Below are 18,149 nucleotides of genomic sequence, written 5' to 3' on the forward strand. Positions count from 1 at the left end.
ATATCGTATGTCACCATCCAACTACGAAATCCAGTGAATTCGCGAAATGCCTAGTCAGTTTGCAAAATGCCATGCATCTTGTATTATTAACCGATACAAATGCTTTAAGGCTAACGTTAAGTCAAAAACTAAATGTTATAATCAGAGAACTTGTAAAAATGAATAATAATTTTCATAATCAGAACATTATCAATTCAATAATAACTATATAATTGATAATAGTATCTCTAAATGTTTGGCAATTACTTCAGTAATTGCAAGTTACATACTTGTATGTATTGATTATCTAAATCAGTTTATTATTATTATAATCATCAAAGAAATATAGATTCTCTGTTTTTTTAGTAACATTACTGCATGAATAAAGATAGTTTCTCTGATTTATGTGTTTTGATATTTTTGCAGTTTGCGAACTGACTAGGCATTTTGCAAATATACTGAACTTCGTACTCAAACGGATACAGTGACACTATTATCTGTTGAATATCGGCAAAATTTTATCCACTTATTAATATTAGTATCTTTAAAATTTTGTAGTTATTCGGTTATGTTATACCATATAGCGAAAATCTTTATTGAAAAACACTATATCTTACATGGACCATGCTTTCACTTCAGATTCTATTTAAGCCTGAATATATGCTATAGCCCAAAATTTCATCTACTAGATATTTATTTTTTGATTGGCACTTGGGTTTTATCCGTATCTTTAAAGCATTTTAAACATTTAATATTTTCAGATGTACGCATATATAATTGAGTGTTGTTACTGATCTTATATTCTCTGCAATAACAAAGATCATTATAACTACTATCATATTTCGGTACATGTTTACGTATCTATTTCTGTCAGGCGAAATTAATTGATAAGTTCTATTATCAATATCAGGGTGGATTTATACAGTGACATAAAAGTACATATTCTGTCACTAACATCATAAGATACCATTATTACATATATATTATCAATATTAATGATATATAACTGTACATATACTTATTTATTTCTAGTTGATACTGAAATGTGGTTGCGATGCTTCTTGCCTTCTCTAACGTTGCGTTATGGCTATTTAAAATATCTTCATAAATCTATAGTAATACAAGCAATATTCAACTGATATTCCTTATCTCGTAAATAGCAAGATAGTAATTGATTCTAGGATTGGAACGTACGTAACAATAAGTAGTACTATTTTAACTGGCTTTGTAATACCCCTTATAAAACTCTTGATAATAGCAATACTCATATATATCTTTTAGCAGATATTTTCATTTTGGTTATATTACTAGAAATACGTACGATACGTTGTATTTCCATAATTTACTATTCTATTAAAGCTTGGTATTAGCCAATTCAAGCTAGAGATATTAACAGTTCCGTCATCTTGTACATAATGCGATATATTTCTAAACAGCAGTAACGAAAGTTTGTAGCATTGTATTATTTCTTCAATTACAATAAGTTATGGTGATAAAAGCGTTTAAAAATATTTTAACAAGAATTGTACTTACAGTACTTGTAAACTTACGTTATTACATACTAGTAAATTGATTCGTCTATTAGAGTATAAATTATTATCTACTTTTAATCTAAAATTGTCTAACTACTTATTACATCAGAATTTGCGATTTACATGCAGTGCTTACAGATCTATTTTTAGTAATATCATCACATTTTGACAATTAAGCCGCAATATCAGAACTAAATTTTACTATTGTACGATCTATAAATAACTAGTGCTTTCAATTAAAGTATCATAGTAAATTTAGAATCTAATCCGTAATTTTATCACAATACTAAATTACTTAGGTGTCTATTAATGTTTCAAAGCCTAGTTTATGTATCGTTGTGAGGGGGCTACTATTATAAGTATTATGGTTATCATTTACAAATGTAAACTTGCGTAATTTTAGAATCTGACGTACAATTTGAAGTCCTATATTATCGCACAACCTCATAACGTTAGTCTTAAGCTAATTTTGAAGACTACACTACAGTTATTCATTACCTAATTTAGTATATCATTCTTTATAATAAATACATTATAAATCAAATTTCTTTGTAATAGCTAATAACTCGTCACAATCCTTGCGCTATATCTTTTACACTATCTTCTTCTACAACAGATGTATTCTAGATATCTTTTGCCATAGGAATGTGTGCATACGCATATTTCAAATGTAATTTAACATTTTACGGTAAGTGAACGTGGTAGGGGTGGGGTGTCTTATAAAAATCTTAGTTCTTATCTGTTTTATATACTGTAATACTCGTATAAGAATTTAAATTAGAATCCTTGATTCGATTTTACTGTATTTGTTTGAGCTGAAAACTATTAATAGTAATTCAGATTTGAGAACATGTTGAAAATGACAACAAATAATATATAGAATTAGTAACATCAGAGAATTCAGTGTAATAGTTCAATACAAGTATCTATTTTGGAAATCTTAGGGTGAATTATTTAAAACTGTGATCATATGGTATTCGCTATTTATGTAGTTGTAATAGTAACATGATCACAATACTAGTCATTTCACTTGTAAGCCATGTAAGAGGTAAGAGAAACCACTCTTCACGTTTACTCGTATGCGAACATCTTAACTTGTTTCTACGATTATAGGTAAGGTTAAATCGATTAAATAAATGATGGTGTTAAAACCTATTTCATTAAAGTATTCAATTTTCAAAGGGTTACGGGGAATAATTAAGGGCACAAAGATGAGTAAAGTACAATTTGATAAGCTATTTGATCTCGACGCCGGAATACCATTTGATATCTACTTTTAAGGATGATTTCCTCGTTTTCTGATAACTTATGAAATAAAGATGACAATTTTGCATACAAAGCACACAAGTTTTTTTACAATACGATACTGTAGTGAAATAAGCTTTGAGTTATCAACTCTTATCCCTAGCCATTTCAAGCCCTTGTTATTATTAGAAGCTGTTATGAAAGTTAAGGCAGTACTAAATTATTTATGGTAGTAACAAACTGTCTGCTTCTGAACTTGTAAACCTATAGTAGTTAAATCCAGATAGAGAATTATATTGTGAGACTGTGGTGCCATGGATTATCCATAGGTTTCGTAATCTATAATAATGCACCACATCAGTTATACAAGCTTATATTCTACGGTACTTGAATGGCATTACATTATCAAATTATAAGAACCATCTGTTCTAGGTGCTTCTATAAATTCCAGCTATAGCATAAAAGCTACAACAATAAATATTAGAGAACGCTCTTTGTAAATCTATTATAAACCACATTCAATACTAAGAATCTATTATTTTCAACTTTTAATGTAGCTAATAGTAATTCAAGTGCAGTACTATCGATACTCATTTCGTGTTTAATATTTATTACATTCGATAAAACTAAAATTTTGTATTGATTACGTTGAAAATTTATGGCCATAAATACCTTGAAACTTAGTTATTGATCATACGTACATGCGTATTTAATTGAATCACCTGCCAGGTAATTTTAGTATCGCTTATCACGAATTAGAGCTACTTTATTAATGCTTTAAGAAAGATAGTTTAAAAATTTAGGTAACCCTAACTACAACATCTACAGTATATCAAATATTTAGATATACGCGTATAAGAAACAAGTCACAAAGTAACATTTACCGCATGGTAGTAAGTGTAGAAACACTCTTTAGCAGTAATACTTTAATCAAGTTGTTACTACTTGAGATGAAGTCTGCAATACCATTGCTTCATAACTTGAAGCACTAGCTACTATATCTAGAAAACTTCAAGACAATATTATTAAAGCGAGAGTATCACCATAATTTATCACCGGACGCCCGATAAACTTATTACTCACTCGAAATTTACTCCCTGTATTACATAGCCTTGGCTATTAGGTAATACTTTATGGGAAACATAACTCACGCAGAGCGCGATGACTTTAAAATCTAAAATTCGTAAATAAACGTTACGTAATAGTCAACAAGTACTATAGTTGCAGTTAACTACTGCAAGGAAATACCCAGAATTTGTCTCATTGAAATATTGCAATCCCTATGATTACATAAGAATCCGTCAGAGATTATCAAGTTTCAGTAAAATATTAGACTGGCAATGTAGTACTAATTCGTGGCATTTCTATGTATTATTTTATGCTTAGTTAAAGCTCCCGACTGAGTAAATGATTTACCGCACACTAAACACTTATACGGCTTCTCTCCGGAATGAATTCGTTCATGTTTTCTTAGTTGACTGGAGTCTGTAAATCGTTTACCGCAATCAGAACATGAATACGGCTTTTCACCTGAGTGTATCCTATAATGCTTTTTCAGGTCATTGGCTTGCACGAATCTTTTGTTGCAAACATCACATTTATGTCTCAGATCTCCAGTATGAATTCTTCTATGGATAGTCAAATGATAAGGTTGGGTGAAAGCTTTTGTGCAAATATCACACTTGTAAGGTCTTTCACCAGTATGAATCCTCATATGACGAGTTAGGCAGTGATAACGATCAAAAGCTTTATTGCAGATTTTACAATAATGAGTTCCAGTAATATTAGTACCAGAACTACGGGTACCAAGGCGTTTGGTAATACTATCGTCTGACCATGTTTTGTCGTTTACAGGCTTGTCATTGTCAGAAATTTTTGTAGCAGTCACCGGTTGGATAACTGGCGAAGCAGTTTCTTTATGATGTTCAACAGGGTTCACGGGATTGGCAATAATGGCACCTGGTGACGCAGGCATGTACATTCGATTGCAAAAGAGGTAGTCAAACGGTAAACAACCAAAATATCCTGACATACCTAACTTGAAATTAACACCAAAGGTATTCATTAACGGCTGGATGGCAAAATTCTTTTGAGGATATTGGTGGCAAAGATTACCACCTCCTTGATATTTTATCAGTGTTTTATCGTGAACACTACCCAAATTATGAAGGATTCGATCGACAGAAAATGGCAATGGACTAACTGCTTTACTAGCATCTGATTTAACCGCTACGTGATTGGGTTTACCGGTGCTTTCCAAGCCATCTCGATAGTGAGAGTTCTCATGAAGAGCTCCGATTGCCGCATTATAATTGCTGAGAAAAGTGGGTCCCATGTAACTTCCTGCCATTTCATAAAGTGCCCATACAGTTACTTACAATGAAAATGATTTGATATATGCGTCGGCTCTTTTACCTTTGAAAGATCTACCAGTAGCTGCAAGTAATAATAAATGATTGTCACTTTGACGTTCGTTTTAGCTTTTTGAACTGATCTTGAACCAACGGTAATACTTTTAAAAAGGTCAAGCTTCACGATGGGCGATGTAGTAAAGAGAAGGATAGATTCTATTACCAACTTGGATTCGTTTATTAGCTAATTACATAAAATTACGCAAGATATATGTTCCAGTGGACGGAAGGCAAAGTCGTGAGTCAGACGATTTGTAATCCGTTACGATTGTATCGTTTCGTTTCTTACGAATCGCTGATGTTCAGAGGCGTACTTATTTTGTTTTTACGTGTCGAGTATCGAATCTACAGTAAGTACAAACAAAATATGTTTTAAAATATACATCTTTTATATTTGAAATAGTGAAATTAAGAAACAATGTGATAAAAAATAAGCCTATGGTACATACAGTATAAACAAAGTGGGATCATCAAGATGTTAATTGAATGGTATACCGTATGTACTGTACATACGCGTATATTACAGATTAAACTGCAAAAATATTGAAGTTCCCTATATTCTTGGTACAGTATAGAATACATAGATTCAATTCCTCGGTATACAGTAGTAGTATTATTTGAGTAATTTAGCGCTCTATTTGACAGTCAAGTGTAAAAAGTTTGCTTCCTTCAAGCTACTTTACTAACTGTAAATCTATTTCAAATCATAGTTTATAAAAGCGCAAAATTTGATTCGAATATTCAAGTTTCATCGACAGCATGGTACGGTACTGTACGCTGTACAGTAATACTTTATGTTGTATCTACTCAGTACAGTAAAATGTATCAAAGTGATCTGTGGTTGATGCCTACGGGTGTTCTCACGAGTAGTCGGTCATGTGTCCATCTACCCATTATATTGTATTGTGTATAATAATGTAGTGAGGTCGTAGGTCGCACACGTTGATCTCCAGATTGAACGTACGTACTGTACCGTGAGTCAGGGCTGTTACGGGCTTGCTTGTACAGTATGAGAAATCTTTGCCACTACAGTGTACTGTACAGTATGAAAATTACGAAATGTACAGTAGACCTCTATATTCAGTATGTACTGTAGTATACTGTACTGTACCCACAGTACCGTACGCAACGCTAAGGCATTGCACTAGTTTTTTTACTGTACTGTACTACAGTGCGTTTTTGGTCGAAGTTTGTTTCTATTTTTTTTTTCAGATCTTTTTTTTTATACTGTTTAGAAGTCAGTTTTTAATTTTTGTCAAAATACCGTACACTGCATAATGGTATTTTAGGTAAGAAATACGTCTAAAGTACGATACATAATGGATGAATATTAGTTGTGTATCACTACGTCAAAGTATATATTTTTACACTACTAAGTACTCAACTCCTCGTAAGTTGAAAGTTATCGTGAGGATTTCATCAAGAGAAGCTTTGGTGCTTACTTTTCTTCTGAGTTAAGGCCAGTTATAATATTTATTTTTTTTAATCAAGTTAGCTAGCTAGTTTAACTTTAATCTATGTTGAAATACCTGTAAAAATATCGGCACCGTTGTCAATTGTCGATTACCGGCTGGATATTCCAAGAAGTATTGAAAGTATCGAAAGGATACGTATTTTATCAAATACAAGAAAAAAAATATTTGAATGTATACTATAATTTCGCGCAACTCGCACGACTGGATTTGTCAGGACACCTTTTACAGGGTGGTGTAGTTATCCAAAAATTTACTTCTAGTGCCACAACGCCTGTCAAGAAAGGGAATTGGTTAATTTTGGACAAAATATAGCAGATGAAAAATGATTTTCATCGGCTCTAAGAATGCGAAAACACTTTACCTCCGAGAGAAAAAGGGAAAATGATCCCTGCGTACGAATGTCTAGAGGAACGGAGAAAAATTAAGTAACCTAGAATAGTAACGCCTGCTATAAGAATGCCAATAACTCAGGAAAACTGTACTGTACAGTACAATACACTCTGTACACTGTACTGTACGCCCAAGAAGTGTCACGGGATGGTTAAAAGGTACACGCCCTCGAGACACTGCGTAACGATGCGCGTATTGTACAATACTGTAGTCAAACAAAAGGAAAAAGGTAAAAAGAAAAATGTGTACAGTACAGTACTGTAGTAGTCGAGTCGACTGGTGATGGCCTCCTACTGTACCTGGCTCGTACCACGTACTGTGCAGACAGTGCAGTATGACATTATACTGCACTATAAGAAAAAGCTGTACCGACATTACAGTACAGTATGTGGTCTTCTACTGTACTGTACAGTGTACAGTACTAGTCCATAACTCTTTACAGTATAATATTGAGTCCCTGTTGACCCAAACATTTCCCTAGGGTAATGACTGCCGTACTGTACAGTACAGTACTAGAAGAACGTCTTCTTCGAGTCCATGTACAGTACTGTACAGTACTATACAGTACAGTACAGTACAGTACTGTACTGTACAAACTAACTGGATGTTATTACAGTACTGTAATGCTATTCTTCTATCAAGGACTCTTGCAGAGACATACAGTACTGTATTCTCTCTAGCTCAGAATCGCTGCGGAAAATGTGGGAGATTTTTTCGTAAATAATTAGAATAAGCAGTAGGAGGGAACTGGCTGGGCTGGGCTTGAAACCCGTCCAATCTTGGGATTGATTGATTTAATAAGAGATTACAGTAGTCAAAGAAAAAGAGGAGGATTCCTTTTTAGGTGCAGTCCTTGAGTTAAAAAAACTACGTATGAAGAGGACTGTCATATGTGTGAAAGTTAAGTAACCAATCATGGCGGTGTTCAGTGTTTACCGTCTCGCGCTCGGTAAAGTACTAGGTCAACGGGAGCTCTTAGCGCTAGGAGGGCCAAGCAGGTCTGCAGCAATGTTATGCGCTTGATGGATATTTTTTGTTAGCCTGATTTCTTTGAAATGTAGAAAGTAAAAATGCGTTACGGATATTGGATAACCACTGTTTAAAAATGAAATACTCCATTCTTTTGTTCGACCGATCGATTACTTTCTTACCAAGTAAAGTACTCTTGTCGTGAAGAGAGCGAGATGAAACCGTAAAGGTAAAATAAAAGATTAAAGATCCTCACCACAACTGTACTTCTATTTATTATACAGTACTGTATTTTGCTTCGCAAATGCAGCAGTGCGGTGCAGTAGTTTACGTAGCATAGATTACTGTACTCAGTGTACTATACAGTACAGTACACTGGACACTGAGTGGAGTAGTCACTGACCAACTGTACGGTACGCTGTAATACTGTAATCATGTAATAAGTAGACTGACTGTTCTTTTCCAAAATGTCACCGCTCACTTTGCCAGTGATGAATTAATAAACTTAATTAAGCTCTATACGGTATCTAGGACTCTGTAGACTGCAGTTGCTAGAACGTATACATATATACATTAATCATTAATTAGTGTATGATTGGAAGTTCGCAATCTCCATTTGTAATTTTATGTACTTGTTTATTTACCTCCATGAATGTGGCATGAAATTTAGTAGTCCATGGATGGTACTAGTGTACAGCACTCTACAAATTTAGTAGTCCATGATACTACACATACCGATGACATACGTAGTAAGGTAAAAAGATAAAGTTAAGGGGTTAACTAACCTAAAAGAATAGTGTTGAGTTACCGATATTTCTGAATAAAAAAAGTCCGCTTATATTATTAATTATCATTGTTGTTTGTTTGATTATTTATCTTGATTTTAAAGAAAAAATTACACAATGCTGTCCAAGAGACTGCATGCCGTTGGACCAGACTCTATTACAGTGTTATACAGTATAGTACAGTACTTTTTCCCAAAAATTTATTCCATTTCTACGACACAGTCGAAAGTTTGATGGGCGTCTGAAAGCAACAATTTTGCTGATCAAATGGGTACTTGATTAGAATCGCGTTGGAAGTTAACTTCAATGAATTGTTAGCCCAAGGATCAACTTGATCCCAATTTAGGCCTTGGTGATTGAATGTAGCTAACTTCATTGCTAGACAAACTACAGTCATTGGTACAGTTATAGAGGTTTCTTAGTACAGTAAATAAGAGAAAAATTCGGGACATGGACTTGTTCAAGTAGTCCTTTCTAGCTGTCCATGGTACAGTCATAGAGGTTTCTTAGTACAGTAAATAAGAGAAAAATTCGGGACTGAAAGTCGCTGTTCAGTGGAACAAATGTGCAGGCCGTTGCTGTAAATCAGTACATAACAACAATTCGATCAATTACACATAGTAAAACCTTCACCAGCAGGTAACATTTGTTTAGTAGTAGCAAATCAAGTACCGAGTTGGCCAATGCAGCTGGGAAATTTGATTTTGAAAATTATTCTTGATGGACTCCCAGTACAGTACTGTACATTACAGCATGCAGCCATGCTTTCGATTGCTCAAATTACTCTTGAGTGAAGTGTCGTAGAGAGTGTAATACGTACACTCACTCACTGGCCTATTACAGTAGTAAACTGTTACTCTACTCTACTGGTACTGTACCGGTATCGTATAATGCTTGAAGATATCCCTATACTGTACTTGACACGTGTACACTGTACTGTACAGTATCTGAGTAATCGGGGTTATTATGGCTGGGCCTACTGTACAGTACAGTACCAGATATCGTAGTAAGAAACGTCAGTGTTCCACAGTACAGTACTGTATTATAGTCTGTACTGTAGATATCTACTGTAAACGGTTTCTGTATGAACGAGTACGTACTAGTTGAATGTGTTCATGGCTTTGACGTTTCAGCTCGCTGACACCATCCTGCGCGTCACACTCTTCTCACTCTCAAAATAGGGTATTTAAACATTAATGCAGTAATTAATTTAATTTTATTTATTGAAGACTAATTTTATTGTATCATAATTTCGCTTGACAGTGTAGTATTAGCGTTATACTTTGCCTTTGGAATAATTGGATAAAATTCATGCGAATCTACTGCACTACTAGGTTGCTTTCGCAGCGGCAATGTCCGCTTCAATCGATCGAGAAAAATTTCATTCATTATACGCATACATAAGATGCAATATACACTTCTAGTATACCATAACGTTCACCATAGTGGACTGCCAAATTTACTATACGATATATTTTAGTCAATCGTATGAAGGCGTAATTCTACAGGCAAGTGCTACAAAATAGTAACTAAAACCGATGAGCAAGTCTTGCAAGAGAAGCCAATCAACAGCATTAGCAATTACCATAGAGTTACTATTTCTCAATACATCTCGACAATAATTACGGACTGTACGTCAATTTTGGACCATTATACAAGTTAACACATAATAAATTAGTTATTATAAATTCTCCAGATAACTTATCCTCAACAGTAACCGATTGATTGATTGACCGTAGTAATTTGGCTGTTATGGCGCTCTCACTGAAAAAATTGAAAGCTAATTTTGATAATATTGGAACGTCAATTGTTGCAGTATTCATCATAAATTCATTTATTAGGGCATCGATGATTATACGCGTACACTTAATTACTGCTAATGTGCGTTAAACAGTACGTATAAATCGATGCGCAATGTGATCAGAATAAATCAATTAACCCTACCATGGATACTACAAATGAGGATTATGACATATTATCACTTCTTATACTGTCTAGCTGATCTCACACATCTAACTGGGTGTTGCGGGTAATAAGTTGTTATAGTCGCAAGTAGTTAACTAGCGCCAGTACTGATGATACTATAAATGATAATTTTGACTTATATGTTTCTCTTGATATGATACTAGTCAATCTTGTACATCTAACTGTGGGTTATCAATAATAGAGAGTATCAGCCAGACTCAAGCATTTGTTCAGTGGCTATTTTTTATTATATAAACTCGTATACTGTTAATCTAGGAATACATAAACATAAATATTTAAAACCTATGAATCGTGTATCAAGTCGCATCGTAGTTTTTGGCAAGTAATACAGACTTCATAATGCTAGTACTCATTTTTGAAATTCCAGAAGTGATTGTGACGCAATGAGCAAATAGTTTTATACAGTAATTACTACAGATATTAGAAGTATAGGAAACTTTGTCTTGAATATTGGTAGTAATAATGAAGATGTGGTCAGTGATCAAAGTTAACAATAAGTTTATATACCTGCTGCACCCATTTATGAAATTAAGATGACAACATCAAATATTTCATCTGATAATTATGAATTGTGTACCAAGATATCATCTCTGTATTTTATATAGCTTTATCGTTATATACTTTCCATGTACTAGCCACAACTGGTGCCCTTTCCTATATGTGTAAATACTGGTCGCTGTTCTGCACGCTCTACAGATAGTATAACTTAATGTTAGCCAGTATAGTGCTACAAATAGGGTACTAATAACTATCACTAATGATTCGAAGTTGACACCTATCAATTATGGACTACATTTTATAAATCTTTGATATTGGCTGATAGTTTAGTGACTTAGGGAAGCAAATACATATCTCCTGATATCGACTAGCTAGGCGCCTGATACTGTATAATGCATTACCATGGCAAATGCTAATAAAAAAACCGTCATAACAGTTATATGCTATAAATTTATTAGATGAATCCATCAAAGAAAAACCATAAATATTATCAATAGAACACTTATTTGTACTCATGATGCAGCACTTGCTAAATGTTTTATATTCATTTTGAATTGATATATCTATCGCATAAGTTTATGATACATCGAGAAAATATTTAGGCTGTCAATTTAGACAAATCTGAATACATAATGACCCAATTTGTGACTTAAAAGATAAGATCTTATGAAGTAAAACACCCATAAATAGAGCTTTTAAAGAAGATTTTACATTCTTATTAATCATCAAAGACTTTTACTATGATCGAGAGAACTTAATGAACTATAATTCAGAGGATAACATTTGGATAATTTGGACATGATACGAGGACGTTTATTGAAATATACGACATCATTGAAAAAATGCCCAGCGTCGTATTGAAAATTATATATATGTTATGTTAACATATATATATATATATAATGGTTAAGGATAATCTGATTATAGAGTTTTCAGCGGCATCTTGAGTCAAGACGCATACAATAATTTATGCTGTTGAATACAGCTTAATTCAAAATTTGCAATGTGCACATAAATATGCGTATGTACAACGAAAATAAGATAACTACAGTTTGTTAACTACATGTGAAAGAGTCAAAGCAGATGCACTAGGCTGAAAAGTTTTCGGTGTAAGTGAACGCTGTCTGCTATACAGAGATAAAAACATATTGATACTAATGTAATGATAAATGAATACGAATACATAAAGGGAACATTCGAATAAAGATTGAAGGGAAATCTAACATTAGAGCAGCCTCCTTTTTCAAGAATGTAAATGAACATAACTATATAAAATGCATCGATTTGTAATCTAGTCAACAAGATTGAATCATTTGCATTGTGCCCACTCACAGATAAATTTAATTCGGTGTCCGAGCTCATAAAGGTATTTGCAATCGTCGAATGCTATCAGATAAATGCACTGGTACATAATTCTTAAATGAGTTAAATGCCATGCTTGCGCCTGCATTACGTACCTATCATAACCTAGAGTTACGTTATATTTATTGCTATAGTATGTCTACCATGTAATTGAAAGGTTTATTATCTGCTTTACAATGCAGAAGTAAGAAAAAACTAAAGTTTAAAGCGATGATGACGTGAGATTTTTGTTATTTGATAAAATGTAAGAGTCGCGAACAGTATAGTTATATATCTTCTTACCAGCGAAGCAAAGATAATCAAGCAAGAAAGTAAGGCACAAAAATAAATTAAAATATCGCTAATTAATAAATTAAAAAAAAAAATACTATATTAGGATTGAATTTCATCGATTCGCTTTTCATTGCCATGTTAAAACATGTTCAAATAAACAAGTTCTAGTCTAGTAATGAATCCAAAGAAATATCAATATTAAGAGTTAGTACTGGACATGCATAAAGCAGCTATCTATTGCCACCTTATATTCCATATCAGTTTAAACTTAAAATTGTAAGTACACATGTGTTGATTCGTGAATTTTTTATTCCGCTATTTTCGTAGCTATATGTGCGTTAGAGGTATTTAAACATATAAGACATTAAGAAACTCTTTATTTGAAATTATTCCTGAATTACAATTGAAATATATCTACTTTCCTATTTATGTCAATTTCGCCTTAAATTAATGCCCTGTGCAGGCCAATGTAGTTTATTTAGTACAAAAATTTACTATTCAGGTAAAATAATCATTTTAATAATATCCTTGTTACTCAGTGTTAAAATCCCCTCCTTCTTAATGAAATGATGATCACTGACCTTATTTACCGAATTCAGAGTACTATTTCCCGTTTGTATGCTAGTAAAATATAATAAATGTTACATATTTTCACGTTTACTGATCATAGAACCAAATCAATTATTATCTCCAATAGGCAAGATTTTGCTTTAGATAGTAATGACGATGTAATTTAAAATGCTTAAATTATATTTAATAATATACTGTTGAAAAAGTAATAAATACTACATTCTAATTTGAAGCACGAATGTATATGCAGCTCTGCTAACATTTCTTTAGTGCGGTAGACTCACTATGATAAAAACCCTCAAGAAATATTGCTTAACAACTGATTCATATGAGAAATATCAGTTTGCTAACACAAAAACCGTCAATGAAGTATATTTTATTTCATGAACTAATTTATCATATTACATTATTCATATACATTATGAATATAGTATTTTTAATATTTCAAATTTCCTTTATATCAGCGTCATGACGATTAGACATCAAATCTAAAAATTTGATATACGAATAATCTTAAATAATAATTTTTATTAGCATAATTACTCACAGTTTGACCGAGAGGCCAAATTTCTATATAGTGTTGCACTACTAAACTACATACCCTCGATAATTTATAACGATCTCAACGCAATTTTAAGATTCATTGCAAATAAATATTTATACGTTATTGAAAAAACTATGTATCCACTCCATTTGTGACCACATAGATACTGGCGTGTAGCAGTGAAAGTAACCCATTTATAGATTAGTAACTATAACATTCAAGCGATATTCCGTTTCAGTATCTATAAAGCCACAATGTATGTACTGTACAGTACATATACTATTGTCTAGACAGCTCTCCTTTAGTGTACTGTATAGTACAATAAGTATATGGACAGATTTAAGATTTAAACAATAAAGAGACCGGTAGGTATAGATTTTAATAAACTGAAAGTGATATATATATATACTTAGTTTTCATCGAAGTTAGGTATTATTAGAAAAGCATAGAATCTTTTCAATGATAATTGTTGAACTTTCAATTTATTCTCTTATATAGAGTTTAAAGAGTACTCAACCTACGGCTTTCTTAGATTAAATTTGTTCTTTATGAAGAAGCATACTTAATAATTCTATCATATCAAATTAGTTATTGTATATCGGTTTATATATATATATATAGCGGTTTACAGTTATATCATTCCTAGACCTTGCAATATTAGGACAGTATTGAGTAAGAAAACCGTGCAAATTTTTTGATTCAGATAGTATTGCTTCTACAAATACGTATGTCAAAATTTATTTTATGCGGTAATATGGGCGTTAAGGTTACCATCTCCTCAGTAGTAAAGCCCAAGGCTTTAGAGGTTAACTACTATAGTAATTAAAACCTCATTTTTAACTTTCCTTCAATATAGCACGAAAAAAACCGAAGTAGTGCAAATGGCCATAAAATAAAAGTGCGTTACGACGTGCATCGATAGGCAATTGTTATTACTACGTAGCAATAGAAGGAAAGGGCTAGGGAAGAAGTTTACTTTTGCGACCGTTACTTCTATCGACATATATCTGTTAAGATACGCTTAGATGTCACTTATTAACAGTATTATAACTATAGAATTTTAATATGCGCGTTTTGTTTATTAGTCTTCATATTTAAACTGTTAAAGGTATCAGATACGAAGAAATATTTACGCGGTTACGCATTTCTTATAACAATCGCCAAAAAATTAACTATGCCTATTCAATTTAGACATATTTCAGAAAGGGTTATTGGAATAACTTATTTAGTATTAAATATTGTTTAAATAAAAGATGAAAATTGTCTGCAGCGGTGAACAAGAATCATTTAGTACGCGTATATTGATTATGAAATAAATATAGCAAGCAGATATAAGTACATTTAGCCTTGGCTGTTAAGGCTTTTAATGGTATGGTACAGAATTAATGTCATTAATGCAGGTTAGATATGCAGATTTATGTATATATATACTTTATCTTCACACTAAAGGCCTTACTAGACATTTATAAGGGTTACAAGTCAAGCGCTAGAGTGGTAGAATTTCGCACATTTTTAGTTAAATTTTCAAGTATAATGATAAAAGTAGTGTCTAACTGGTTGCGACTATTCACTTTTTTTGTAATGCAGTTAATGATTACAAATTTTTTTATGAATATTCTTATGTTTCATTAGGGTGCCTGATTGCGAAAATGACTTACCGCAAAGATCGCAAGAATACGGTTTATGTCCGGAATGGACACGTTCATGTTTCCTAAGCTGACTTGAATCCGTAAAACATTTTGAGCAAGTTTTACAACGATAAGGTTTTTCTCCTGTATGAGTTCTTCGATGTTTCTTAAGATCATTGTTTTGAATAAATTTTTTCCCGCATATATCACAAGTATATCGTAAATCGCCATTGTGAATACGCTTATGGATTTTCAAATGGAAAGATTGCGTAAATGACTTTTGACAGATATTACACGTGTACGGTTTCTCTCCTGTATGAATTCTTTGATGTCTTTTGAGACTGTACGCTCGCTGGAAGGTTTTATCGCAGCGTTGACACCGATAATGCAATAAATTAGCTTCATCTTCTTGAGGTATATTTATAGTTTTCGTATTTATGCGATAGTTATCTTCAATATTGACATCGATTTTCTGTACATTATTTTTATTTTCTTCGACGTTCGAAGAATTAACATTTTGTGGTAAATGTGAAATAGGTTGATCATTTTGAAGATTTTCCTCTTGCCTTTTAAAATTATGCAATAAATCATTTTCTAAACATTTCCTTTGACAAATATTAGATCTTTCCTGAACTGCACTATCGATAACAGTCGAAGCTACATTGTCATTATTTATGTTAGTTGAGCAGGCATTATAATCACCTTCGTCAATAAAATGTAATTGTAGGCAATTCTTGGATCCTTGTAGTATGGTATCGATACTAAAATTCGTGAGTTGCTTTATCTTTGATAAATTTCTCTTCTTGTTTGGATGTCCATTTAGCTTTCTTCGAGAATATGATGATGACGCTTTATTACTTTCATTATCAGCATTAGATGGAATAGCAAGTAGGCTATCAGAAAGTGTAGGTATCATTACAATTTCGTTTGCTTTAATAGAATCAGTAGAATTAATCGATGTGGAGATAGAACTACTTGAGGTTTGTACATTATTTGAAACTTGATAATTTGGAGTAGCCGGATCATGTTCCGATAATTGACCGCTAAATTTCCAGTTATTTTCATTATTGATATGTAATAAAGCTGAATTAGACGCTATATTGTTATATTCACGAAAAATAAATGGTGGAAGTAAAGATGAATTCTTGTACAAGTGTATAGTAGGTATTTCGCTAATATAAGAATAAAGCTTTATAGCCTCTTCAGCAGATATCTTACTAACGACAGTAGCAGCTATTGAGAAGGAAATTTTCAAAATTTTATCAACTATCTCTGTAACCTTTTGGTTGTACGGATAAAAGCATTGATACAAAAATCGGCAATGGTCTGCCATATTACGGAGCAAACTCTTCAAGTTATTAGCTAATCTACCATCCTCTATGTTATCAAGTAATAGTTGCTGTAGTTTAATCGAATCTTGTAATAATCGTCTAGCTATTAAATTAGTTCCCATCGGTGATACATGGTGCTTAAAATATTCCTGAAATAACTCTAATAAGATATAACAAGTCGCTACTAATTCGCAAGCTTGGAATCCCTCGATGGTAGTTGTAATGCTATGAGAGTTCTCCATGTTGCTGCACAATGCATAATAACAATGACTGCGTTGTTCCTAGATAACATGATCTAAATACTTGTAGTATGCTTTATATATAAATATACAAGATATACAGTATAAACATATAGATGTAGATGGTGCGTTTCTATATGCTTAACATAATGGTATGACTATTATGGATATATATTGTAATGAAATTATTCTATGAATTTGTATTGCTAGGAACCTCTGCTTTAGTAACGTTTCTGCATATTAACATAAACTGGGAGCTTATATACAGTATCCTTACTACTGTTTAACTTTATATGAAAATGATATTAAAAGAAATAAATAGTGGAACGAGTTATCACAAAAAGAGTATTTATAGGGTTTTTCCTCACGTAATACGGATATTAAATGTTATAAGACGTTAACACTACCATCGCAACTACAGTTAGTCAATACATGTACGTGTGTTTCTATGGAAGCACGCATATGAGACAGAGGTAAAGAACGTCGTCTGATACCAGTTGTAATTAATATTCTAGATTACAGATAAGAGTCCTGTTAAGATCTTGATAGTATCGACGATTGAAGTCTTCCCGATTTGTATATTTAAGGATGAATCTTGTTGCAAGTTTTAGAAAGAAAAATATATTCTAACTCATAAACGCAGAAATTTAAAGCTCTGCAATCAGCTCTGCTTGGTAAATAAATGCGATTGTAAATTTCTACAGTTATTAATAACTATTAATAGAAATGCTTTTCTTCACAGATGGATCTTTCTCGTAATTTTAAATACCGAACAATTACCTTGTATAGACGAAGTTGATAAACACGGAAATTATAACTTGCTTCGATGATTTCATTTCTGCTGCTGTATTGTAAAATTTTATTATCTAATGTCAATGGAAGTTGCTCGATAGAATAGGTGATATTGTTAAAGTAAGTTACGATAGTAAGAG

General features: G+C 32.6%; 1 protein-coding gene across 1 annotated transcript in view; it reads right to left on the bottom strand.

Annotated features, from left to right (window-relative positions):
* Nucleotides 1–16,032, bottom strand: part of TRIADDRAFT_21225 (uncharacterized protein) — a gene marked incomplete at both ends in the record, with an annotated part of 23,897 nt that extends 7,865 nt beyond the window's left edge. The window contains 3 exons of the mRNA XM_002110024.1: nucleotides 4,106–4,579; nucleotides 7,130–7,154; nucleotides 15,618–16,032. Coding sequence (XP_002110060.1) covers nucleotides 4,106–4,579; nucleotides 7,130–7,154; nucleotides 15,618–16,032 — 914 coding nt within the window. The remainder of the gene's footprint in view (nucleotides 1–4,105; nucleotides 4,580–7,129; nucleotides 7,155–15,617) is intronic.
* Nucleotides 16,033–18,149: the final 2,117 nt, after the last annotated feature.

The sequence above is a fragment of the Trichoplax adhaerens genome, genomic scaffold (assembly GCF_000150275.1).
Source record: "Trichoplax adhaerens TRIADscaffold_2 genomic scaffold, whole genome shotgun sequence".
Taxonomy (NCBI): domain Eukaryota; kingdom Metazoa; phylum Placozoa; class Uniplacotomia; order Trichoplacea; family Trichoplacidae; genus Trichoplax; species Trichoplax adhaerens.